The sequence below is a fragment of the Caenorhabditis remanei genome, chromosome IV (genome assembly GCF_010183535.1).
Source record: "Caenorhabditis remanei strain PX506 chromosome IV, whole genome shotgun sequence".
Classification (NCBI taxonomy): Eukaryota; Metazoa; Nematoda; class Chromadorea; order Rhabditida; family Rhabditidae; genus Caenorhabditis; species Caenorhabditis remanei.
In genome coordinates, this window is record NC_071331.1 from 19365029 (window position 1) to 19392305 (window position 27277).

Genomic DNA, 27277 nt, shown 5'->3' on the forward strand with positions numbered 1-27277 from the left:
CACATTCACACCTTGTCAATATTGCGTTTTTGAGTGATATTTCTTTGAAAAAATCAGAAAATTTGGTGAAAAAGTACATTTTTCGCGAATAAAATCATTAAAAAATAGTCTGTCGACAGCAAACCAACCTCGTGCGCTGAATTGCGAAAATCTCGCGCCCAGGTTGCAGAAATGAAAAGTGAAAAGTGGGCGGCGCCGAAATCTCAAGGCGCATTTCTCGTGCATCGAAAAAAATTGTCGGAACTTTTTTATTCCGATAATATATTTCATATAAAATTTATATTTCGCACAACATGAAACAGAGATTTTGTATCTTAATTCAATACTTTTTGATTAGCTCTTTTCACTGAAGCACAAGAAAACAACCGTGATTCAGTTTTCATGGATTCCAGATTGGATAAATTACGGTCACAACATACCAATAAGTTTTTTCGACTGAAAAATCTTGGAACTGAAATTATATGTTTCGGCCGATCAAACGGGTTCTGCTAATTCACATATGTTATAGTTATGCTGCTGAAACAGTAAAAACACTAGATTTAATCTTTTCACTCGGATTCATCTTCTTAATTATTGTTTTCAACATATATTAGCACGACACGCTTTTTACAACCGCGCTCTACCGAAACCGAAGAAAATTGTGTGCGAAATTGAGAGACTCAAAGAAGAAGAGACATTTTTCAAGGTCATTTCGGTGGAGCGCAGTTGTAAGAACTGTGGTGAGCTAATAGGTGGTTTTAAATTAAGAATTGTGCATCTCCTTTTAAAATATTACTTTGTAATTAACCCGCTTTAGAACGATCCTTTATAGACAGATAACTTTATATTTATTTCCAGAACTTTTGAAACAGTACATTTTCATATTTTAATTGTGGAGTTGCTGAATCCTGAGAACTTTTGTTCGTCGTGTTTTCAACCCCTACCGTGAGAAAGTAATGCTGAAATGTCTCATTAGCTCTCATGAAATGCTAGACGTCGATAAGTACAACATCTCCGGATATCTAAAATATCAGAACCGGAACTTTTGCATCGTTGTTTCACAAAATCACATGACAAAATCATCTAATTCATGTCTCCTAGAAGGAAGTGAAATGAGCTCCGCCAACGCTTTCATTTATTCGGAATGCGAAGGGTGAATAGTCTAATTAAAGAGTAATTCGTCATGTTGGACAAAGTTGATTCTTGAGATTTCAAAAGTATGATTTCTAAGACAAAGATTGTAAATGAATAGTGACGTTGACAGGACTATTGGATGTTAAAATGATTTTTGAACATAAGATACAAAATTATTGTATGTCGTATTGGTATGGAAGGGAAAAACATTGATAAGCAAAACAGGAACGGATAAGAATGAATCAATTACCTCTGGTATTGGAAATAGAAAATATGTTCCTGTTTTAAAAGATGTCCAAGATTTATAAACGATTGGATGAAACAATAGAAAAGTAAGCAATTGGACACAACTTCCCTGTTGAACATCTTTTTGAAATTCTGCAAGTGATTCCGTTGTCTTGTCAATTTTTACCGTACAAAACAATTCGATAAACTTGATAATCCATCTCCTCTTATCCTCTTTACTCCAAGTATTTCTCACTTTCACAACAACAAAAAACAGGCAAACCTCATTCTCAATATGAAGGATGGAAACAGGATATTGGCAAGAAAAGGAGAGAAAAAGCTTAATTAAAGGCTGACTCTTCGTGTTGAACAAGATTTACTTTGGGGTTTTTTGAAATTAAAGTGCACATCAGTATCATGACTATGAGTCAGGTTTTTGAGAAAGGAATTCGAAGTGGGAACAAAATTAGTTGAGAAAAGAGAAAAGAACGAGCACGTAAATTGTGTAACTTCATAAAATCTAGTTGTTCTCATAGCCGGAAGTGAGAAAAATATGAATGAAAATATATAATAGAAAACGTCGACAACCAAAGAAATTAATCTTACCTCAAAGTATTGATTTTATCGTGAAACCGAAATAATTTGGAAATTTAAACTATTTCACAAGTACATCCATAGCTATAAAGTTTCTCAAATCACACGGCATTATACCGTATTACATCAAATAGAAGTGCATGCTCTTCTATTTTTCCAATTATTTTCTCTAATCAGATTGAATGTGGTACCGTATTCCCTCTAATAGAATTCACCCTCAATATACCATGAAAGAGGGGCCAAAGATAGCACCCTCTTCCTTCATATATTTTGTTTATATATTTTGTTTTTTTTTCAGCCAAAAGTGAAAAACTAAACGAAGAAGCGAAACCGCAGGGAAACCGCAGGGAAAATCAATTACGTCTCTAACAAAGAAAGTATTTTTATAGTGAAACAAAAAAAATCGGGAACTTGATGCTATTCCACTAACTAATCCACAGCTATAACGTTTCGAAATTCAAAGGGCATTACACCGTATTCTAATATAACTGAACCCTCTTATATTTTTCTAGTTATTTTCTCTCCATCAGAGTGAATTTGGTACAGTATTCTCTTTAATAGAGAGGTCATTCAATCGAACATTTTATTTCTATCGTTAAGCAGTGAATACTGTTTTGTTTGAATCAAATTAACAATTGGTTATTCAATATCAGAAGACAAGTAGGATCTTGAAACAGGAATACATATTTCTTCTGTTTCATAAAAAATATATTCCATGATGTGATGCATCTCGAATACTTTAGCTCTCTCAAATTCTTGAATGGTTAACTAACGCTTGAATTTCACACAAATTGATGGAATATAATAATGCTTAAATGTCTTTTGTGAAACATGAATCTTTTTCTGTTCATCTTCACAGAATCCCCCATCCCTGTTCCCCGCCAAAAAGGAAGAATGTAGGTCATAATATCCACCAAATTGCTCTCATTTCCGTTTGGTGCGGATGAGATTGAATTGGACCTTTTTTCTGTTTTTGGAGAGGAAAAGGGACGAGAAAAGTCATAAAACTTTTGGTTGAGAATTCAATGTCAATTATTTTGTAGTACGATTGTAGAACACACGTCGTCAAAGCTATTTTTAGACAGATTTTAAATATGTATGTTTTTTTTTAAATAATTCGAATAGTTCTCTGTTTCAAAAGTTAATATTTTTTCAAATATTAAATTTTCTATTAAACTATTTTAATCAACATTCGTTAGTCTAAACATGAATCAGACTACGACATTTTCAAGCTTTCCGACTATGATGACAAGTAAAAATGTCATAAGGTATTCATAATTGTCATTCTCATTTTCTGTGTCTGAAAGTTATTTTCTCAAATGATGAGACCGAAAAAGGTTGTTCGAGATGAGTGATGTCATAGTCTTGCTTTTTTTCATTTTTCAATCCCTAAATTCATAGAAAACCACATCCAATGAGAATCCTGGCTCCGGAGATTGATGTGTACTCTCAGAAACAGAATAAATCTTGTTGAACATGAAGTGTCACCCATTAATTACACTGCTCTTGTTCATTTCTTCTATTCCCATTCATCAATTCACAAGAATGTTTTGGTGGACTTATTTTCACTCATTTCTGAGAATCTGGACATGCTGACTACTTGAATTCGCTCAAAAAATGTAATTTCGGTAGAGCGTAGAAAAAAGAGGTGCGATATAGCAACATTACATCACATCGCTTTGTGTAAAATGTGAAAGTTTGTAGAAACAAGCCTTATCGCACTATCTTTTATGTTCTATTGAAAGAGATTTCTATTAGAGGAAATACGGTAACACATTCTCTCTGATGAAGAGAGAAAAGAACTGGAAAAATAAAAGGAAAGCGTTGGAGGTAACTCTGCATATTGAACTCGGAATTGCAAATCGTTTAAGCTGTGAATCAGTTAGTGAAATAGTTTCAAGTTTCTGATATTTTTTTCTGTTTCACGATAAAATTAATACGTTATTTGTTAGAGGTTGGATTAATAGCAAGTTGGTGTATACGCTTTCTATCGTTGTCTTTCAATTTCTACACTTCCGACTAAAAGACTGTTTCATGGTTTTTCCAACTTATTCTCACATTTTAAGATGTTTTAGGTGTGCAACTTGTTAGTTTTCAACAACAAGATTTTTTAAAGTTACACGACTTCAAATTCCTCTTTTTTCTGCACGGTTGAAGTTTTGGACAAAATTCAGAACGCTGACTGTTTCAGATTTCTTATGATATAAAGTGGCGTTATCTATCAATTGATTTCATTCTTTGTATTCTTCCGCAATGTTCAAAAACGTTCACTTTTTCCACTTTTATATTTCTCTATTTTCCAAATGTTCACCTTCCTCCAGCTTCTCCTGACTCATAGTCATAAGATTGATGTGTACTTTCATTCCAAAAAACCCCAAATATAAATCTTGTTCAACACGAAGAGTCAGCCTTTAATTAAACTCTTTTTCCTCCAATCTCCTGTTTCCATTTATCACTTTGAGAATAAATGGAACAGGAGTAGAAGGAGGTGCTTCCTGGTTTTTTGTTGTTGTGAGAGTGAGACTTAAATGGAGATATTAAAAGGAGATGGGTTATCAAATTGTTTTGAAACGGTAAAAATTGACAAAACAACGGAATTACTTGTATTAGCACGACACGCGTCTTACAATTGCGCTCTACCGAAACCATAGAAAATTGAGTGCAAAATGAGAGACTCAGAGAAAAAATGACATTTGTCATGGGATTTCGGTGGAGCACAGTTGTAAGAACTGTGCCGAGCTAATAGCATTTAAAAACATTTTCAAAAGAGAAGTTATGTCTAATCTCTTGCTCTGTATCATTTTAATTGTTTCATCCGATTCAGAGTTGAGCGAAATGTGGTTTTTGAAATGACGGAAGGCGGAATGGAACATTTTTGGGCGGAAAGCGGAAAATATTTTCTGTTTCCAATATCAGAGGTAATTGATTAATTATTATCCGTTCCTGTTTATTTAGCTATAACTTTTATTTTTCCCTTCCACACCTGTTGAGACTCTCTACGACATACAATAATTTTGTATCTTATGTTCTCCCTAGTCAAAAATGTTTTTAACATTCAATTCTCTTGTCAACGTCACTTTTCATTTACAACCTTACTCATAAAAATCATACGTTTTAAATCTCAAAAATCAACTTTGTCCAACATGACGAGTTACTCTTTAATTAGACTATTTACCCTTTGCTTTTCGAATAAATGAAAGCGTTGGCGGAGCTCATTTCATTTCATTTTATGAGACACAAGAATTAAATGATTCTGTCATGTGATTTTGTGAAATTGTAAAAGTTCCGGTTTTTACTTTTTTTTGTCATAGTCATCCGGAAAAGTTGTACTGTGCGATAATGAGAGACTCAGAGAAAAAGAGATATCCTTAACGGCATTCTGATGGAGCGCAGTTGTAAGAACTGTGCCAAGCTAATATTTCCTATGGAAATCAGATTTGTTTACGGCTCGATCGCACAACCGTAATACTGCCTAAACATATAATTTCCGTTTCATATTTATTATTATATATAGTAATGTTATCTATCAATTGATAATGTGAGCCATTTTTCATACAGCAATTTTCAAAGCAACTCGCAAAATTTTCATTTTTCCACTTTTATATTTCTTTTATTTTTATTGTTTCCTTCCTTGAGCTTCTCCTGACTCATAGTCATAAGATTAATGTGTACTTTCATTCCAAAAAAACCCCAAAATAAATCTTGTTCAACACGAAGAGTCAGCCTTTAATTAAGCTCTCTCTCTCTCTCCTTTTCTTTCCAATCTCCTGTTTTCATCCATCATTTTAGAAATAGATGTAAGAGGAGTAGAAGGAGGTGGAGCCAATTAAGCTCCGCCCACATAGCTTTTCCGAGAAGCGGGGCTCATTCCTGCTATGAGAGCTATGAGAGCTCACATGATCACCGCTTCCAAAAGACTACATTTTGCCTTCTGACTTCTTGTTTTTCGTTCTCATTTCTTTGATTTTTGTTCCCACGTTTTGGATTATGAAAAGAAAGAACAAATATTCCAGAATGAAGTTTGTCACGATTCGTCGTATTCTCAACGCATTCCTCAACGTGTTCCGTAAGAATCCGAAGACGTTCAATGAGGTGGACAAGTATTTGAAGGAGAGAAACGTATGGAGATTCCAACCGGAACAATATTTTGGTGAGTTGGAAATTAGGTATTAATTGAGTGCATGAAGATGGAGAACTTATGTAGTGTCTTCAGGGAAGTATAACGTATCATTTTGAAACAGCCTTAACGGGGACTTGATTTTTTTCAGCGTGTACTCCTCTCGGACAAAATTATTTCTCAATTCCTCGTTTCTTCGCTTTTTTTTGCTATATAAATTGAAAAAACAAGAAATTTTGTTGAAAAAAGCGTGGAAACGAGGAATTGAGAAATAATTTTGTCCGAGAGGACTACACGGTGGAAAATACTCGTGTGGGAAAACTCTTCCACGAAGGCTCCTTTTGAGTCAGGAGCACGGGAACTGTGGCGTTCAGAGCGATTTTTAGCATATTCTTCAATAATGAAACTTTCTTAGAATTTTCAGTAGTATCATAATCTGAAATAAAAAATCTGACTTCAGTCCTCCTTTAAGTGAAAAAAACAGTCTGTAGATTGACAGATTTTCAGAGCTCTGGCGCATCTTCGGTGAGTCTACCATTGACACCTGCCCGATGGCTGTTCAACTCGTCTGCGACCAAATCGCAGCGGAGATCGCCGCCCATGAGAACTGGGAGAAAGATCCTCGAGGAATGGCTCAACATCTCAAGAAGATCCAGATGAAATTGGGAGCAGCCAGCACCACGGAGAAATATGATCATCTGAAGGGCAAGAAGAGATTCATCCCAGGTGGTGGCGGAGCAACTGCCGCTTTGTACTACATCAAGGCGATCCAGAAGAAGTTCCGTCCGGAGCAAATCATGGAACTCGCTGAGATTGATATGCTCCCGACGATTGAAGTCACTCAGGACTTGTTGAATGATGGTATCATGTGGGAGATGAAGCATGACTCATTGGGAGCATTCAGAAGACATGTTCTGGAGACTAGTCAGAAAAAAGAAGGAGAGACGGAAGAGACGGGTGGAAAAGCAGCAAGGCCAAGAGAGAGAAGAGTGAGTTGTCAAGGGGAACAGTGACGTAGAGCATGATTAGGAAGGTTTCCATGAGAGTGGTGACGCATTTTATAATTGTGAGAAAGCTTTCTTCCAGCACGCCCCTCTTCCAATCCAACCTAGACTTCTCGAATTCTACGAGCGAGTGGCTCCATACATCCGCGGAAAACCGTTCACTGCGGACGTGTTCAAGCAGTTTGGAGAGGAGTTCTACCAGAGTCAGAAGGAATTAAACGAGGAGGAGATGAAGAGAAAACTTCAGAAGACAATGACAATGGATGAGATCGATGGGGCTCCAGAGGACGATTTGATCAAAGAGAAGTACGTCGATGAGGCTTCTGGAGACCTTGGAGTTCCAGAGAAAGTCTTTGTCGCATAATTCCCTCTTTTCCTTCTTTGTAACTGAAACATTACAATGAATTCTTTAGATCTCTCCTTATCTGCTTTTTCTCGATGTCTGTAGAAAATCTTTTATATTCTCCATTTCTCATCAATTTTTTCCTTCTCTGAAACAAAAACAGTACAATGACTTAGATCGTTAGATCTCTTCCTTCTTCTCTCTTTTCTTTTTTCTCTACAGATTTGGATCAATCAATAAAGATATATTTGGAAAATTTTACATACACAAATTACTTCCCCCATATATCTCTCTCGCTGCTGGCCTAACTTTTTCAAACCTCGGCCACCATTCATTTTTCTCCATTTTCCAAGACGCTGAGCTCTCTGTGTTTCTCTCTAAAACCACAAGTGAGACGCAGACAGTTAGACACTCTAGCTTCTCTGCGTCTCTCTTCCCAGAAAAATCCGAACTGGCGCGCCTTAGACGCGTTTTTCAAACATTCGGACACCCGGACAGACATAATCTATATTCACACTATATTCACACTGAATAGGCTATTCCAAAAAAGTTTTCAACTTTCAAGAAAAATGTTATCATGTTCTAAAGAAAAACAAGTTCAACGCGCGCCAGACCTTTTTTTCAAAAGTTGATTAAAATTTCTGAATTTGAAACAGATGGAGCACTTCACAGCGGAGCTGTGCGGAATTCCTTCCTTCGACTTCCTTCTTCCGGGCCTTTTTTCACTTCCTTCTTCCTTCTTCCTTCTTCCTTTTCAAAAATTTTATTTCCTTCTTCCTTGTTCCTTCTTCCGTTAAAAAGTTTACTAAAATTTTGTAATTTTCGACGGAATTTTGGCGGAATTTTGGTGGTTTTTGACGGAATTTTGTGTGAAACAACATCAAAATTCGTTTTCAGAGATGACTAGAAAAAAGTTTCCTCAAATTTGTCATTTTCAAAATAAACTTCCGATTTCCCGGTTCGGAACCCAACTTCCTTCTTCCTTCCTTCTTCCTTCTTCCGGGCTTTTTTCACTTTTTTCTTCCTTCTTCCTTCTTCCCTTTTGAAAAATTTTACTTCCGCACAGCTCTGCTTCACAGTAAATGAAAAAGCTTATGTTTCACAGTAAATTGAAATTTTCTCTTAAAGGATGTCTATCGTATTTACCGTAGTTTTGGAAATAGAATGTTGTATGCCTGGTTTAACACAGTTCTGGGGGTGAGTACTAAAATCGCTCCGCTGAAATCAACGAAAATTTGAGCGCGAAATTCAAAATAAATTGTTTATTTTAAGATTTTACTTAACTTTTGAATAGAATTACTCTTAAAAAGATACGCGACATGCGAAAAACTGACACAAATCAACTCAAAAAGTTGTCGATTAAGCTGCGTATCAAACTGCCACAACGAAACAACAAATTGAAAAAATTTAATTTGGAATTTCCCTTTCAGTCTAGTGAAGCGCGTTTAATTTCAGAATTTACCTCCATACCCGTGATTTAATAATGAGACAGTATCCTGCATTTTCCCGCCACTTCCCAGAACCCCTAGGCAATTGACACTCTAATAAAATGACAGATGGTACGAGACCGATAAGTCCTATTCTTCCATTCTGTATTTGGATGTGTGTGCGTATGACGTGTCATTGACTCTCCTCCCTACTATTCAATAACATCGATTTTATAATTTAATAATGGAAATTGCTCGTTTATCCGAATTGAGTTTACAATCAGTTGTTGATTATATTTGTAATGGTAAGAAATTTTTTGTATTTTCTATTTTCCAATCCCTTTTCATCTATTTTCCAGGTATATACGACAATGTAGACTACAAACTAAGTCCCAATTTGAGTAACCAAATATATCATTCGGTTATAAACAAAGCGAAAGAAGCTCCGAACAAAAATATCATTAAGCAAATTAAAAACAAGCTGCAATTAACTAAAATTAATCATATGTATCATAAATTGAATAGGAATACGATGGAAATGTTTAGAAGCCACATATTGGATCATTTAATGATAGGATTCCTAGATTTTGATGATTTCGGAAGGAAGTATAAAGATGGTTAGTTTTTAGTATTTTTAATTACAATCAATTAAATTTGGAAATTTCAGAAAATGATCTTGTCGACATTGTATCTGTTTTGGAAGACTCCATGACCTATTATTGCAGGAGGAATCTAAAATTATTAACAATCAGAGTGCAATTAAATTATCAGAGTGGCTGGGCGGAAGTGGTTAGTGAATATTTTATTAAATTTTTTTTTGTTTTTTTTTCAAAAAAGTGTTCTGTTTCAGGTTGGTGAGATGTTACCAAATCTGGAAACTCTCAATATCACTGGAATTAAACTCACAGGACAAGAACTCCCGAATCTTTGCAAATCGTTTCCCAAGCTAAAGACATTGGATATCAGTTTCTGTGCCGTCACGAATCTTAATGGAATTTCAAATCTGAAAAATCTGGAAGTTTTGATTATCAGAGGTTTGAATTTAGCGACTCCAGAAGACATGGATGACTTGTTTGAATGTAAGAAGTTGAGAATGCTGGATTTTGCAAAATCCAAGTAAGTTTTGGACACAATTATGATTATGTATAATCAGCAATTAATTTTTCTGTTGCAGTCGGAACGAAGGAGCAAGTGTCATGTGGAACTACATGAAGTGCGGAAAAGTTTTGGAAGAATTGGAGTTCTTGGATTGCAATGGGACTGATATTGATAAGTCAATGGTGGAGGTGTTGATGAGTACTCATAAGAAATTGAGAACCATTGTGACATTGGGTAAGTGAGAGGGGATATCTACATACACAGTGCGAGGCGTAAGGTCGCGGAAACGCGCTCCGTCGCACAATTACGCCTCGCACCTCTATCGCTTGCTCCGAATTGTGAACATAGTTTGAATAACAGTGCCTGACTTATAAACTATATCTACGATGTCAATGTCAATAGTCACCTTCATTATTTCAGACAGTATCCTCGACTTCTCCACTATCCCCGGAATAGAACTTCTCAACAGTTCGACTCCTCAACTCATGATAAAATCTCTTCATTACTACATCGCAGTCAACAGAAATCCATTCATCAGCTGGATGTTGAGTTTGTTTCGTAAAACATATTTAGTACAATGGACTGAGGATGGAGACCAGCAAGTTCTCAGAGATTTTGTGAGAGTCATTTGTTCTGCGATGAAAAATTTCTGTTGGGATCCGTGTGTTTTCTATGAAGGTGTCAAATGTCTATTGGAGATCACAAAGTGAGTTATTAGTACGACACATTTATTACAACCTCACGCTACCGGAACCGAAGAAAATAGTGTGCGAAATTGAGGGACTCAGAGAAAAAGAGACATTTTTCAAAGGAATTTCGGTGGAGCGCAGTTGTAAGAACTGTGCCGAGTTGAAAGAAAATAAATGGGTTAAAATTATTCGGGATTAATTTCAGGGAAGGAAATATAAAAGGGTTGGGTCCTATGGAGATCTCAATGTTGATTGATCAATTAATTGAGTCTGGCACTAAATCAAGAACGTTGACCTATGATGTCGAGAAATTGAATGCCGCATATTCCTGCAGTTGGAATCTGTTTCATCAGCCACAAATTCTCTATTCGCCACTGCTGAAAATCCAAAAGTTGTGTTGGTATACTGTAGATTTCCTTGCTTCAGAATTCGCTCCTAGTATCCCAACGAAACAACTGAATATTTTGTGGCATATGCTCGCTAGATTTGATACGGAAGATGCAAAGAAACTGTGTCAGCGAACGGATCTACTGGATTCATTATTAGATTTCCTTCGTATATGTAACACGGAATCGCAAGTTTTCATGGAGGAACATCGGGAAAGTATCAATATTGTACTGGAAGTGATTTATAGTATGACAAAAGTCAATGATGAGACTGCACACCATTTTATCAATAAGAAAGTGCAAAAGATTCATGCAATCCCATTGATGATACAGTTAAGTGATATTAAATGGAATAGATGGCCTGAGCAAATCAAAGTTTTTGAAATTTTGGTAAATCTGACAAGAGTGGAGAAGTTTATGAAGCGGTGGGGAAGGTATCTTCGAATGAATTCTAAGTTTTTGAGGTTAGTTTTTTGCATACTTGCAAACCGGGCCGGCGCATAGCTTTCTTAAAGCGCAATATTATGAGCTTAAAAATATACCAAAATGTAGATCTCGGCGAGTTCTATGTCTATGACATACAACGGAAAAAGCCATTCTAGCCCGACCCGCGGTACATTGACGATCCGATATCCGACCCTTAGTAAGTCGCACAAATAGAACTGGCTAAGATCTACATTTTGTATATTTATGAGTTCATAATATTGAGTTTGAAGTGGAAACATTCCAGTTTGATTGATATACATATTTTATTTTCAGAAACCAACTGAAAGGATACTATAAATACTTGTACACTTCCATTGGAACCTACTTGGCTACTGATAAAGCGTACTGCTCCATGACGATCCTATCATGTCTCATGTGCCTTCCAAATAAAAACAAGAAGAAATATTACAAGTGGAAAATTGAAAATACTGAAATGGTGAAAGCTTGTCAGAAGATTCAAACAGCTCACATTTCCATGGACCTCGAGTTTTATTTGTCTTGCTCAATTCTACATGACACATTGAAGAAATCAAAGTATGACGGACCAGTGATGTGGGCGCTATTGACAATGAAGGCAATGTTGGAACGAGATATAGATTTAGTGGAAATATTTAAGGATTCTGGATTATTATCTGTCGTTCAAAGAGTTCGAAGTGAAGAAAAAGGTGTGATGAAGTTGAAATTAGAGGTTTTGAGACTGTTGTATTGATTACTGTTACACTTATGTGTTGATCTCATTGTTTGTTCATTCGGTTGTTCATTTTTGTTTGGAATTAAGTATAATAATTAAAAAATTATTAAAGTTTTCAAAAAAAAACACTCGTTTTTATTCAGTGTTCAAAACAACTTTTCTATAAATCCCAGCGATAATTATTTGCACAAACATATTAGCCGAGCATTTGAGACGCAGAGAGACTCAGATTTTTACAGTTTTTGACATATTTTTGCTATTTTCAAAAGTTGTTCTGTGAATTATTATTTAAAAAATGACGAAAATGGGCCCAAAAACTGTCTCGTTTGCGGTGGGGCGTAGTTGTAAGAGGAATGGACTGCTAATATATACAAAGGGCAGATGGGACCGATAAGTCGTTATGTGCAGAAACCCTGTGCACACACACAGATGACGTGGCAGTGACCTCCTCCCAAATATTGATTTGAGTAGCAGTGGACAGTAGACACGGTTTCTACGTTGTCTTTTTCTTTCTTAAAAAATGGAAATTCCTGCTTTGTCAGAATTAACACTGCAATCAGTTGTTGATTACATTTGTAGCGGTGAGAAAAAAATTGTATATTCTAATTCCCTTTCATCTATTTTCCAGGTACATACGACAATGTAGACTACAAATTGAGTCACAATTTGAGTAACCAAATATATCATTCGGTTAAAAACAATTCGAAAGAAATTCCAAACGAAAATATAATTACGCAGTTTCAAATGAAGCTAAAGTTAACTAAAATTAATCATATGTATCATAAATTGAATAGGAATACGATGGAAATGTTTAGAAGTCACATTTTGGATCATTTAATGATTGGATTCTTGGATTTTGATGATTTCGGAAAGAAGTATAAGGATGGTTAGTTTTTAGTATTTTTAATTCAAATCAATTGTATTTTGAATTTACAGAAAATGATCATATTGACGTTGTGTCAGTTTTGGAAGACTCTTTGACGTATTACTCAAGGGAAAATTTGAAATTATTAACATTGAGAATGCAAAACAAATATCAAAGTGGCTGGACGGAAGTGGTTAGTGTTCTATACGAGTTCATAGAAATTTCTTTTTCAATTTTAGATTGGACCGAGGTTGCCGAATCTGGAAACTCTCAATATCTCTGGAATAGAAATTGGACAACAAGAATTTTTGAATCTTTGCAAATCGTTTCCGAAACTAAAAACTTTGGATATCAGTTCCTGTGCCGTCACGAATCTTAATGGAATTTCTAATCTGAAAAATCTGGAAGTTTTGATTGTCCGAGATTTAAATTTAGCGACTCCAGAAGACTTGGACGACGTTTTTGGATGTAAAAAGTTGAGAATGCTGGATTTCGCAAAATCCAAGTAAGTTTTGGACTCAATTATGATTATGTATAATCAGCAATTAATTTTTCTGTTGCAGTCGGAACGAAGGAGCAAGTGTCATGTGGAACTACATGAAGTGTGGAAAAGTTTTGGAAGAATTGGAATTCTTGGATTGTAATGGGACTGATATTGATAAGTCGATGGTGGAGGTGCTAATGAGTACTCATAAGAAGTTGAGAACCATTGTGACATTTGGTGAGTGATAGAGAAATGTAATCAGGGATGTGCGGAACTAAAAATTTCGGAAATTTCGGAAAATCAGTGTTTCGCTTTTTTCATAGTCAAAATCAATAAATATGCAGTAAAAACAGAACGTTTTGTAAATTTAGACACAGATGTGACGTAGGTTTTGCAGCAATTTCTTTCGATTAAGCACAAATTTTTTTAAATCATTACGAAAAGATTTGAAATTTCGGAAATTTCGGAGCCAACGTTTTTCCGAAAAAATTTCTCGAAAATAGGAATTTTTCCAAATTTTGGAATTTCCGATTTCCGTTCCGCACGTCCATGAATGTAATGAAACTATATCCCATGACCAATATCATTACAGATAGTATCCTCGACTTCTCCACTATTCCTGGAATAAAACTAATCAATAGTTCGACTCCTCAACTCATGATTGAAGGATTTCAACACTATATTTCTATAAAACGAGATGGTTTCATTGGCTGGATGTTATGTCTGATTCGTGAAACGTATCTACTGGAATGGAATAAAAATAAAGATCATCAAGTACTCAGAGACTTTTTGAAAGTTGTCTGCTTGGCGATGAAATCATCCTGTTGGAAAGCACATGTTTTTCATGATGGAGTCAGATGTCTCATGGAAATTACAAAGTGAGTTATTTACAAATAAGAAGACAATTCTTAAAACGATATTGTTTTTTCAGAGAACAAAACATAAAACTGTTGGGACCTATGGAGATTTCATTAATGATTGACCAACTCGTTGAATCGGGAACTAAATCTAGAACATTGACCTACGATACAGAGATATTAGAAGTTGCATACACCAGAAGTTTGCATATCATTCATCAAAATCTCAATTTTCCACAACTGAAAATCAAAAAGTTGTGTTGGTATACTGTTGACTTCCTTGCTTCGAAATTCAGTCCCAGTATTCCCACAAAACAATTTTATATTTTGGAAAATTTGATGGAGAAATTGGATTTGGTAGATTTGAAGATACTGTATCGAAGAACTGATCTATTGGATTCATTATTAGATTTCCTACATTTATGTAACACGGAATCAAAAGTATTTATGGAGCAGCATCGGAAAAATGTCAATTTTATACTGGATTTAATTTATACCGTGACAAACGACAATGACGAAACTGGACGATATTTTATCAATAAGAAAGTGAAAAAGATTCATGCAATCCCATTGTTGGTTCATTTAAGTGACTTCAAATGGACTGAATGGCCGGAGAAAGTGAAAGCTCTCAAAATTTTGGTGAACTTGACTAGAGTTGAGGATTTCAAGGAAAAATGGGGAAGATATTTTCGGTTGGGGGCGTGGCTGTTTCTAAGGTAAGTTTATCATAACTATTTTGGAGTTTTACTACTGTAGTTGCGAAAAACTCTTCTAATTCAATTTATTTTTAGAAACCAACTAAAAGGGTACTACAAGTACTTGAACGCTTCCACTGGAACATACTTGGCTACTGATAAAGCGTACTGCTCCATGACAATCCTATCATGTCTAATGTGCCTTCCAAATAAAAACAAGAAAAAGTATTACAAGTGGAAAATTGAAAATACTGAAATGGTAAAAGCTTGTCAGCAGATTCAAACATCTCACATTTCTGTAAACCTTGATTTCTATTCATCTGGTGTAGTTTTAATGGAGACAATTAAAAACTCGAAATATGACGGACCAGTGATGTGGGCGCTATTGACGATGAAGGCCATGTTGGAACGAGATATAGATTTAGTGGAAATATTCAAGGATTCGGGATTATTATCTGCCGTTCAACGAATTCAGAGTAAAGAAAAAGGGGTGATGAAGTTGAGATTAGAGGTTTTGAGACTGTTGTATTGATTACTGTAACATTTTTGTGTTGATCTCATTCTTTGTTCATTCGGTTATCTGTTTGTATGGCATGAATTATAATAATTAAAAAATAATGAAATTTTTTATGAATGACTTCCTGTAATTGTTGTAAAGAGAACATTTCAATATGTTGAGTTTATGTATGGTTGCTTGGAAGTTTCTGTTTCATCTTTTCTATAAAATGAACTTTTCCGAAACCTTTGTCGATTTATAGCCGTATACGTTCCTCTGAAAAACAAAAATTTGAAGAAAAAAAACACGGTGGGACTTTAACATTATCAATATCTCTGATCTTTTTAAAAAATATTTGTTTTCTATTTATGTCAGGTAAAAGCTGTGAGCATCATCACCTGCCATTTGATATCATTTTTTGCCAAAATCCAATAGGAAATTTGAAAAACGACCAATTAACTGTTTTTCATCTTTTGCAGAACTTTTGTGTACTTGCTACTAGGTTTCACTTTCTCCACTAAAGCCAATTTTTGCTTCCTTAAGCTTTTAAGCAAAAAAATTAAAACCTGTAAAACGACCAAGTAAATATAAACATTTATATATTGACTCATTCATATCGATTCACAAAAACAGTAAATTAAAAAGGGTATGGGCGTTCTTCCATCTTTTACTTCCGTTTGAAATTTATAGTCGGCCTTGGCGGGTTGTTGCCCGTTACTATTCTCCTAGTCGTTCTTCGTGTTGTTGTAGTCTCGAAATCTGCAAAAAATGCTTAATTTTTTAATATTTTGATGTTTATGGGTCAAACTGTTCAAGCAAAGTTACGAACTGCTCAAATTTAAATTCTTGTTAGAACTTTATAAAACATCTAAACTCTTAAAATGATATTTGATCTACCAACTCACCGTAATCCACACAAACACCGTATAACTCGTCGTAGGTCACTAGCTCCGCCCCATTATCCACACGCCATTTTTGAGTATACGGATCACAGAGAGCATCTGCTGAATATTCTCCCAGCTGAAACAAAAATGAAACCGTAATTAAAATATTTCAGTGAAACCATTCTAGTGAAACCATTGTTAGTGAAACCCTTCTTATCCATTATAACTAGACTCCATTTATCGCAATAAATCGATAAACTGCAATCGTCTTCAGTGGAAAGTGGGGCTTTGACCTCTTTTCCAGTGATATTTTGAATATAAAATGAGCTTTGACCGATGAATTCTTCAATGTTTGAAGATGTCAACGCGGTCCATTCACACTCACATTTTGCTGGAATTTCATTCATTTTCATTAGTTTTACTTCAAAGAGAAATCTCACGTGGCTCTGAATATCTGATGACCAAACATGTTTGGATTACTGAAGGGAACAGTAAAAACAGGAGAAAAGATAACATTTGGAATAGAACAGAATGATTCCGTTTCCGAATGATTCGTGTAACTAACAACTAATTATACAATTGAATAGTCAATTATTCCATTTCAGTTATTTTGTATAAATAATGATCGAAAACCATAACAGAAAATACCAAAAAAGAAACTTCCCATGCCGGGAATCGAACCCGGGCCGCGTGGGTGAAAACCACGAATCCTAACCACTAGACCACATGGGAGGACGGAAATGAGGGGACAGAGAAGCATACACATAACTGCTGGAAGCTGGAGCTAGAAGGAAGATGTCAGCCTGTTCTAAAATTGTTCTAAAATCACTGTTTCAGCAAAAAACCATTTGTATTGGTTCAGCATGTCCCACGGTTTTAAAAGTTACTGTTTCAGAAGAACTGAAATTTCTTTTTCATAATGCATTGTTGTCTGCACTTGCTGCCTTGGTAATGTCTACACCTCTCTACCGGCTCTTTCCCGTCCTCCCATGTGGTCTAGTGGTTAGGATTCGTGGTTTTCACCCACGCGGCCCGGGTTCGATTCCCGGCATGGGAAGTTTATTTTTTGCGGGGGTTACAGGTTGCGGGGTTACAAGATGAATAGTCATAACTGGTTTTCCATTAAGAACAATTTTCACTGTTTCTGATGATTATCAAAGAAAAAGGATCTGATGGAAGTGCTGATGGAAAAACTTCACCAGTTCTCACCTTTTCTTCCTTTTTCAACCCAAAAATTTACTGTTTCAACGGAAAATTTGGATAAATGTCTTTAAAATTTTCCCTGTTAGATCAATAAACAGCACAAGACCAATCCTCATTATCCAATTCAAAAACATTCATAATTATTCAAAGAAATTCCGATTATTGTATCCTAATAGAGTTGCACTCCATCTCCAATCACCATCACATACATTCTTCCAGATCTCAACGGTTTATACTCGGATAGATGATAGAAACGGAGGTTCGTGTCAGTCAGAGAAATCGGATAGAGCTCATCACACGTCTTTGGTCTACGCATACTGTAGTAGACACGTCCGTCGGCAATTGTTTCACTGAAAATTCAAAAAAAAAGTTTTTACTGTTTCAGAGGGGAAGTTTGGGAGAAACGGGATTTTGCGTTACGCTTTCTCTCAGTCTGAATGTATTTTTGGAAATTTTTGAAATCGGAATATTCCTAAAAAAAAAAAACCAGCTCGCCACAGTTCTTACAACTGCGCTCCACCGTAATCCTCTTGAAAAATGTCTCTTTTTCTCTGAGTCTCTCAATTTCACTTCTTCTGTTTCGGTAGAGCGCGGTTGTAAGAAGTGTGTCATGCTCTAATACTTAATGAATCGACCAACAAATTATTTTTCCATTGAATCTTTAGAAATAATGGTGAAACAGTAAATGTTCTGTAGTTACTGTTTCAGTCATGAAATATAGTTCTGTAGAAATAAAAAGCGCTTGATTAAGAATTCGCATATACTTCCTGAACAAAATTTCCCCAGAAATTTTAAAACCGCCCATCTTCTCCCTAAACTCACTGATATGGAGCCAACACTTTGGTCAACTCGGCAATACGTGTCTGTGATGGGAACTCGTAATCTAACTTGGTACGGTACACGTGGTTTCCAAACTTCTTCACAATGCAAACATGCACGGCAAGTACTTCCCATGGTCCGTCGTTCTGGAAATTTGAAATGTTTTCTGTTTCAAAAAATTGTGGAGAAGATTGGTTGGTATCATCAAAAGATGTTTTTCATAAAACGAAAGTTGGTTGTCAAGGGTAACATGCGTCTGGCGTGCCTTTAACGCTCTCTTACCGAACGAAGGGAAACCGAGGAGGCAAGAGAGTCCAATCGACGTCCAGATCTCAGTTTCAAACCGTCATGCGTGGCTTTTTCGAGACATTCCGCGTGGCAACAACCGGGAGAACCTGAAACAGTGAAAAAAATAAATAATTTTTGAAACAGTAACATTTAATACGCACCATCGAAAAGAGCATTACTCGTCTGTGAACGACGACATTTATCACAAATCATATGATCACATCCGAATTGGACAACGTCAGCGAGATTCACTTTCTGTCCGCATGGTCCGTCACATTGGATTTCTGAAAGGGAAAAATATTCTGTTTCAAGTTTTTGGCAATGCTATCAGAAAAAAGTTTGTAGGCAATTTCGATAGAATTTGCCATAATAGGCAGTTTTCACAGCAAAAACTCAATGAGCTAATATTCTAAAGAAAACACTTATTCTCAATGTGAACTTCAATGTTTCTGACTAAAAACTCTCTTTATTCCACAAAATTGACTAAAAACATTTTCTAACAAGAGGGGTCTTACGCGGAGGCGTATATGCAACCGATTTGAAATTCCATGTGAAAAAGCTTAACTATATGAACAGTTTGGGAGCTCATAACTCGGCTCACAGAAACATTTAGCAGGTTTTGACTGCAGAAATGTACTCCCTGTACTCAAAAATACCTATAACCAAATTTGTAGAGAGTTTGAAAGCCGCGTCTCCAAAGGCTTACCTTGTACGCCTACCTTATCTTCTACAGATATGCTTTTAGATCTCTCTGAATTTTCCGGTTTTTGTTTGAAAAAAACATTTAATGTGTATATAATTCTGATAGCCCTTGAGCGCGCGGTGATTTTGAGATAGAAACCGGGTTCCTATCTCTACATCTAAGAAAGTTATGTTCCCTCAAAGATTAGGCAGTCCTAGCCGCTGTTTCCCCCTTCTGATTGCGGACATTGCGGTTTAGGGCCACGGAGTAAACATTTTTCAATTTTTCAAAAAAAGGGGCGGGTTCAGAATTTTGCAAGGATTCTGATTATGTTGATTGCTAAGCATAATTCACTCATTTTCATGCTTCATTTTCCTCCAGAATCCACCCAACTCACTTCCAGTCTTCAATCCCTCCTGAATCTTCGTTGCCGACACCGTCTTCTTCAGTCCCAATCCGTCGTCCGCCTTCTTATTTTCAGCCACATCAATCCACGTGACACTATAATAATTCGTGGCAATTCCCTTCTCATCGAACGACGTCGTCATCTTCACATCTTTCACTTCAACATCCTCCGTCGTGGGATTCATTGTCAGTGGGAGGATCCGGGTCGCCTTTTGGAATCCGCATAATTTTGAGACGGTCATTTGTTTGCGAAACTTTTCGGAATCTCTGGAAGAATACAGGAAAACGTCCAAGGCGCGCCAGAAAACGAACTCACACTCCATTTGTTCCCATCTTTTGGTCGAATCGATTCTGTTTTTCTTTTAACAAATTCGAGCCGATTAGGAATTCGATAAATATGAGAATGAATTGTTGTTCCCTTAGAGAAATACTAAATTGTGACGTGGAACATTTTTTAGAAAACATTTAGAAAATAATCGGGGATGGGAGGAGAGGTCACGTGGGGAAAAATTAAAATTTTAGGAAAATTCCAGATTAAAAAATATTACGGTTTCATGAAATTTTTATGAAAGAATTAGAGTGGTAAACGTCGATTCTCTCATGCACTCATCTTTTCGCGGAAATTCAAAATGCTGGCATTCAGAAAAAAAACTAATCTCAATTCGTTATAATATTTCGCACTGAAAAAGTATTTCAGCAAGCAAAATATTTAAATTTTTCAGAAAAATTCAGAAATTTTTATGGTGCAATTTGATATCTTGTTCGGATTTCTATATTAAAAACAGTTTTTTTTGAAGAATATAAATATTACTGTTTCGGAAAATTATTATTTTCTCGAAAATACAGTAGTGATCAGTGACATATATATTCTTTTACGTTAAAAAAAATTAAAGCAAATGTGAAAATACTATTTCAGCTAAGTTTTTACAACTGCGCTCCACCGAAATCCCCTTGAAAAATGTCTCTTTTTCTCTGAGTCTCTCAATTTCGCACACAATGTTCTTTGGTTTCGATAGAGCGAGGTAGTAAGAGGAGTGCCGTGCTAATATCTACTTCAATTCTCAAACTCTCAAAAAAATTAAGTTCTACTGTTTCACAAATAATGGATTTATTTCGGAAATGCCTCTTGAAAATGATATGAGAGTTTTTATAGCAGAATTGTTTTTATTCACATTCCATCTCCGAGGGACTTTTCATACCCATTTACCTCATCTGAAGAAGTTCGAATTTTGAATTTTTCTTTGCGTTCACGTGCTCTCACAATATTTTTGAAATTTATAATCTATGAGACTAAATTTGATTCTGGAAAAGAAACAGATGACTGGAAAGAAATAATTCCCCAACTTATTATTTTCAGAAGTTTGAATAAATTCGAGAAAGATCAGATGATAACTAATTGGATAACGTCTAGTGTCTAGACTGAAACAGAAAAAAATCTGAAACTTGAAACAATTTCACTAAATAATTAACAACTTTAACGTTTCTCAAATCACAATTCAATATACTGTGTCCCCTCCAATATGTACCCTCCAATATTTAGAAGTGCATATTCTTGTATTTTTCAACTTTGATAGTTTTTATTGATTGATTAAATAATTAATTTTAAAAAATTGTATCAAATTAAAATAATTAAAAACCTCTGTCCTCCTATCCCCTTCCCCCCACTCCAGCAAAAACACCTCAACTCCCATTGTCTGCGTCTCTCGCTGCCTCTCCCTCTCGTACCCCGTCGCTGACCTCGATTGATGTCGGTACATAGATTCGTATAAGAAGTGAGACAACGCAGTGTTAGTCGGTTTTAACCCAGTTACTCAAGGTACGCTGGAGTTCCGACCATTCGAAAGAATGCGTTGAACAACTATAACTTTTGGAACCGCTCTGCTGGGGTCATCCGGCAGAGCAATAATTATTTTTTATGGAAATTGAGGTGTTCATCTTGTAACTTCAGTTGTTTTTTTTTAATATTTAAAACATTTCAAAGTAATGCGTGGCTCAGAAGACAGAACAATTTTTTCAGAATTTTGAAAAATGCGAGGAGGTAAAAAAATATACTGTTTCAGATGTATTCTTTAAAATGGACAATAGCTTTTTTTCCGTTGGACACATCTTAACTAAAAAATTTATTTTCTCTATAAAATGTACTGTTTCAGTAGAAACATTAAATTGAAATCAAATCTTTCAGTATCAATCCTAGTGTACATGATAGTGCAGTGTGATATACAAGTTGCTATTTTCCAGTTGAAAATGTCCATTTTGGAGAGGGTGTTACGGTATCACTAATCGCAGCACAAAGTAAGTTATGTATAAACCATACAGAACAATGGTAGAGATTATTTTTTGTAGTTTACAACTTTTTTGTATGGACACTCCCTAGAGAGTTATGGTCATTTTAAGGGGACAGGTCAAAAATCACTCTATTTTGCACTGAAATTGGTCGATTTGAGGGAGAAATTACTTTTTCGATATGTAACTCTCTAGAGAGTGTCCGTACAAAAAAGTTGTCAACCACAAAAATGAAGCTATACCTTTGTTCTGTATGGTCTATTATCGGAATAAAAAAGTTCCGACAATTTTTACCGACGCGCAAGGTTCGCGCCACTGATCTCCGGGAACGCCCACTCATCATAAACATTTCTTCTGCAAGATCAGGGCACAGTTTAATTGATTTCGCGGGTGAAGTTTTGTTTAAAAATACAACTTTTAAAATAAAATTTGACCTATTTCCTTTAAAATTTCATTTCCACCACGGTGATTTTTTCTGTACATTTCCCGTTGACAAATTTTCGCCCCGTGGGGCGCAGAAAAATGGGCGGGGCCAAGGAATCAGAAAGATGCAACCCCGCGGCACAGAAAAATGAGGTTAATAAATTGCAGAGGAAGTTTTATGAAAAGTGTTCGTTTGGAATGTAAAAAATGGAAGAAAGGTCAAAATTCATTCGAAAAAGAGATTTAGGTTATGAAACCGGAAAGTTTCAAGTGGAAAACATCTAAAATTTGACAATTCAGCTGTGCTCATCTGTTCTTCGGTGAAAAGAGGCGTAAAAAGTGCATTTTAATGTTCAATTCACCTCGATTCTAATAACAATTTCAAGACATCTAGGAGATAATCGGATAAATGAATTGTTGTTAACTCCCATTTACATTTACAATCACACAAGAACAGTTTTTGAGATAAAAATCAAAAAACAAAGTGGTCGAATTTTCGCCCATGGGTTGGCCACCAAAAACTTCAGAATTCGTCGAAAAAAACGACTGAAAATGTTCCCCGTCGTTTGAAGCACATTATGGCTCATTTCAATCCCAATGAATTACCTTTTTGGACGATTTCCGTGACTTTTCCATTTTTATTACTGAGATCTCACAAAAACCTGAATAACTTTTTTCACAGAATCGTTCTGAAAAATTGAAATACAGATTTGAAATCAGTGGAAAATTTCCGTTCTAGTGATATATATCTCGACCCATAACCCCATTTCTTTCCCTTGTTAAATTACACGTAAAAGATGAGCTTCTTCGTGCGCTGCCTCAAATCTAGGCCATTTCAAAAACTAGACCATCAGGTTTTAATTTCAAAAGAATCTCGTTTTCTATATAAAGGAGGCATCAAAACGACTAGAATTTTTTTCTACATAAACTAGATCTAAATAAAAATTTCCTATGGAAGCGTTTTTTCAATTTATGGATTCAGTTTTTTTTAAAACCTCATCAAAGTTTGTGGAAGAGAAATTAACACTGACGATTGTGACTGCAGAAGAATCTCGTTTTCTATATAAAAGAGGCATCAAAACGACTAGAATTTTTTTCTACAAAAAATAGATCTAAATAAAAATTTCCTATGGAAGCGTTTTTTGAAAATTTTGATTTTAATTTTTTATATAGCTGATAAAAGATTATGGCAGAGAAAATTACACTGCGTTGTCCGGCGGGGCGCATTCGCCTCACGGGGCCGTTGGCCTAGCGAGAAGCAAAAATATGGAAGAAAAACCCAAATTTAATGTACAGAAAAAATCACCGTGTCCACCATGAAGTTTGAAGAAAACAGATCAAATTTTAAAGGAAATAGGTCAAATTTTATTTTAAAAGTTGTATTTTTAAACAAAACTTAACCCGCGAAATCAATGAAACCGTGCCCTGATCTTGCAGAAGAAATGTTTATGATGAGTGGGCGTTCCCGGAGATCAGTGGCGCGAACCTTGCGCGTCGGTAAAAAATGTCGGAACTTTTTTATTCCGATAATATACATAATTTACTTTGTGCTGCAATTAGTGATACCGTAACACCCTCTCAAAGTTCGCAATTTTCAACTGAACTGTATATCTTACTGCACTGTAAGGAGAACAGTTTATCAAACAATTATCAGTGTTTTCATTGAGAAAATTCTTAAAAATTGTACTGTTTCAATATCAGTTTGAACTCGGAATGTTGCTTTTGGAGTGATATACTTCTCTTACCACTTTAATTTTCATCTTTTTCACTGTTTCAGGGAGGTGATGTAAATTTTTTGAAAACTGGTAGAATTTGTTTAATACCTGGTTACACTATTCTTGGTAGTTGGTTTAGCAGATAATACCCTTTGGCGTTTGATAAGCAGTTTGTTCGAAACAGTAATTATAATCAGAAATCTTGATAAAAAGTTTTTCACTGTTTCGTGGAGAATTGATTGGTTTGTCTGAAATTGCTAGCAGTGATATCAATACCTTCTCGTCGGTTTTAAATGTTTCTCAAGAACTTTGAAAAACACGAAAAAGAATTATTTGTTTTCTTGGGAAGGGTAATCTAGTACTATAGTAGGAGTAGACGAGAAACGGTTTAAAGGCGCAGAGACTTTTACGCGAAAAAGGTCCCGTCGCGACAGCCAGCCACGCTGTGCGCGGGCCGGTCATCTTTTCCTCATTCTACGTGTTCGTTAACGTTGGTAGCGATTTCTACGTATTTTTTGCGTAAAGTTTTCGTAACAATTGTTATATTGGACTCTATTCGTAACATTTATTGTCGACAAGAAAGTAAGATGACCGACGAAGGACAAGTACCCGCCACTGGGTCATTTTCAATGGAGCTAATGAGGCAGTTCAAGGACGAATTTCTGGAGATGATCGCTCCGGAGCTGCTCGCAATGAGAAAAGGAGACGAGAAGGTTCCGGAATTGTCGCAAAAAGGCCTTCAGAAACAAGCGGAAATAAATGTCCAAGTCATCAATATACTGAATAACGGTGCGGCGGACCTTGGGAAAGCTGCAGAGGAGGTCGTCGGTCTGCTGAAAAGAAGAAACCAAGAGCTGATGTTGCTGGATAAAGACCCCTCGGCTCTGAAGAATGTGGAGAAACTGCGAGCGATAGCGGCGGTCACGAGTGGAGAGGGAAGCAGTGCAGGGGACGCGCAGTTGATGGCACTGGCTCAGTTGATGGGTCAAGGAGACACCAGGAGTCAGAGAGGATCGGCGAGGAGACAGTGGTTTCCAGCAGCGGGCTTCGGAGGAAGGCAATTCGGAGTCCGCAATTTCTCAGCCTATTCGCAAAGAGGAGGTCATGGAGGTGAAAGAGCGTTCGGGACGAAAAGACAGTTCGGTGGAAGCTCGACTTCTGAAGACGTTCCAAAACGTTCTCAAATCCAATGCTTCAGTTGCGGACAAATTGGGCACTACAGTACCCAATGCGGTCGTGGCAGGTAAGGTATACCCCAACAGGCTCTCGGAGCATATACAGTTTTGGTGTGAGTTAACGAGAGAACATTGGATTTTAGAGGTAATAAAGAACGGTTACGAAATTCCATTAGATAAACATTTTCCTCTTCCCGCACCAGAGGGAATGAGGAAGATGGCTAAGAATAATATAAATTTTGTAATTACAGAAATCAATAAACTACGCGAGACAGGTGTCGTGTCGTTGGCGGAGAGCCCGGTGGTCGTTAGCCCGCTGCAAGTGGCGAGAAATGGTGAGAAATTGAGACTAATCTTGGATCTGTCCAAACTAAATAAAGGGTTATCGCCTGCCAGGTTCAGGCAAGAGGACTGGAAAACGGTCTGGCCGTTTTTGAGTGAAGCATGTTATGCAGCTACTTTTGATTTTCGTAGTGGGTATCACCATGTTAAGATTTCCGAAGCGTCTTCGGATTTGCTCGCATTTTCGCTTTCGGATCCTCCATCCTCTCCGTTTCTGAAATTCAACGCGCTCCCATTTGGTCTCTCTACAGCTCCCTGGTTATTCACAAAAATTTTTAGACCCCTAGTCGGAAGGTGGAGAGCAGCGGGAATAAATATATTTCTTTATCTGGATGATGGCTTGATTTTAGCCAAAACCAGAGAGGAAGCGGAGCGGGCGGTGAGAATGGTGAGAGAGGATTTGAAGGCGGCGGGAGTGTGTGTAGCAGAAGATAAGTCCAACTGGGAACCAAGCGCACAGTTTACTTGGCTGGGCATAAGAGGAGACTTGGCAGAAAGAACGGTCAGATTGACTGAGAAAAGAGAGAATTCTCTCCGAGATCAGATCTCGTTGTTAAAAAGGAGCCGGGCTCCGTCGGTCCTGGACCGACAGAAAATGTGCGGTTATTTGTCATCATTGACGATCGTTGCAGGGCACGAAGCGATTGGTCGTCAGCGACAGATGGCTTCGGTGGTGGCAGAGGAGACGGACGGGCTCGAAAGAGCTGGATCGATAAGACGACAATTGAGTGAAGGTGAGATATCTGAATTGGATTTCTGGAAAGAAAAGCTAGAGAGCGGCGGCATGATAAGAGACATGGAAGAAGAGTTTGAACCACAGTGGTTTTTATTCACCGACGCATCTGCAGAGGGACTCGGCGCAGTGTTGAAGAACGGGAGTGGACAAACAGTGATGAGAATGTCCGAACTAGGAGGAACAGGTTTCCAGAATGAGTCGAGCGCACTGAGAGAGTTGAGGGCCGTGCTAATGGCAGTAGAGAGAATGGTGTCGTGGAAAAGAGGAGCAGTTTTGATCCATACAGACAGCCAAGCAGCAGTCATCATTTTGAGAAAAGGCTCAATGAGAAGGACGCTACAGAATGTAGCTGAGAGAGTATGGGAGAGTTTGCGCAGTATTGGCCAGGCGAAATTTATCTGGATTCCCAGAGAACATAATAAGGAAGCGGATGAGGCTAGCAGAGACTTCGATTATGACGACTGGGCAGTGCAAAATTGGGCGTTTGAGTGGGCGCAAACAAGATGGGGTGAAGTCAAATGTGACTGGTTCGCAGACGAACAGAACACGAAAACAGAGCTATTCTTTTCCAGGCTGCCAGAACCAAGGACTCTTGGCGCAGACGTCTTCGAGCATGTTGACAAAGCTGGATCTATCGGATTGGCTTGGTGGGTACCTCCTCCTGTTCTTATTCCACGCCTAATGCGGGTGGCGCGGCAGAAGAAACTGAGAGGAATTTTAGCAGCGCCCTTGTGGAAAACACATCCCTCATA

The 27277-nt window shown here is 36.8% G+C and overlaps 5 protein-coding genes across 5 annotated transcripts; 3 read left to right on the forward strand and 2 right to left on the reverse strand.

The window, feature by feature from the left end:
• Nucleotides 1-5946: 5946 nt before the first annotated feature.
• Nucleotides 5947-7417, forward strand: GCK72_015246 (uncharacterized protein; the record flags this gene model as incomplete). Its single annotated transcript, XM_003093485.2, has 3 exons — nucleotides 5947-6082; nucleotides 6557-7038; nucleotides 7136-7417. The coding sequence occupies 3 exons, from the start codon at nucleotides 5947-5949 to the stop codon at nucleotides 7415-7417; spliced, it is 900 nt and encodes a 299-aa protein (XP_003093533.2).
• A 1650-nt stretch (nucleotides 7418-9067) lies between these two features.
• Nucleotides 9068-12191, forward strand: GCK72_015247 (uncharacterized protein; the record flags this gene model as incomplete). Its single annotated transcript, XM_003093492.2, has 8 exons — nucleotides 9068-9128; nucleotides 9183-9440; nucleotides 9491-9612; nucleotides 9674-9939; nucleotides 9998-10155; nucleotides 10342-10627; nucleotides 10816-11460; nucleotides 11756-12191. The coding sequence occupies 8 exons, from the start codon at nucleotides 9068-9070 to the stop codon at nucleotides 12189-12191; spliced, it is 2232 nt and encodes a 743-aa protein (XP_003093540.2).
• A 502-nt stretch (nucleotides 12192-12693) lies between these two features.
• Nucleotides 12694-15606, forward strand: GCK72_015248 (uncharacterized protein; the record flags this gene model as incomplete). Its single annotated transcript, XM_003093483.2, has 8 exons — nucleotides 12694-12754; nucleotides 12802-13059; nucleotides 13110-13231; nucleotides 13278-13543; nucleotides 13602-13759; nucleotides 14115-14400; nucleotides 14454-15095; nucleotides 15171-15606. The coding sequence occupies 8 exons, from the start codon at nucleotides 12694-12696 to the stop codon at nucleotides 15604-15606; spliced, it is 2229 nt and encodes a 742-aa protein (XP_003093531.2).
• A 631-nt stretch (nucleotides 15607-16237) lies between these two features.
• Nucleotides 16238-16970, reverse strand: GCK72_015249 (uncharacterized protein; the record flags this gene model as incomplete). The annotated part of the gene is made up of 4 exons (XM_003093490.2): nucleotides 16238-16329; nucleotides 16476-16590; nucleotides 16634-16845; nucleotides 16895-16970. 4 exons carry the CDS (start codon nucleotides 16968-16970, stop codon nucleotides 16238-16240), a joined length of 495 nt encoding a protein of 164 aa, XP_003093538.2.
• Nucleotides 16971-17826: 856 nt separating this feature from the next.
• On the reverse strand, nucleotides 17827-20184 carry GCK72_015250 (uncharacterized protein; the record flags this gene model as incomplete). Its single annotated transcript, XM_053730730.1, has 6 exons — nucleotides 17827-18007; nucleotides 18480-18622; nucleotides 18759-18871; nucleotides 18926-19048; nucleotides 19844-20118; nucleotides 20168-20184. The coding sequence occupies 6 exons, from the start codon at nucleotides 20182-20184 to the stop codon at nucleotides 17827-17829; spliced, it is 852 nt and encodes a 283-aa protein (XP_053585502.1).
• Nucleotides 20185-27277: the final 7093 nt, after the last annotated feature.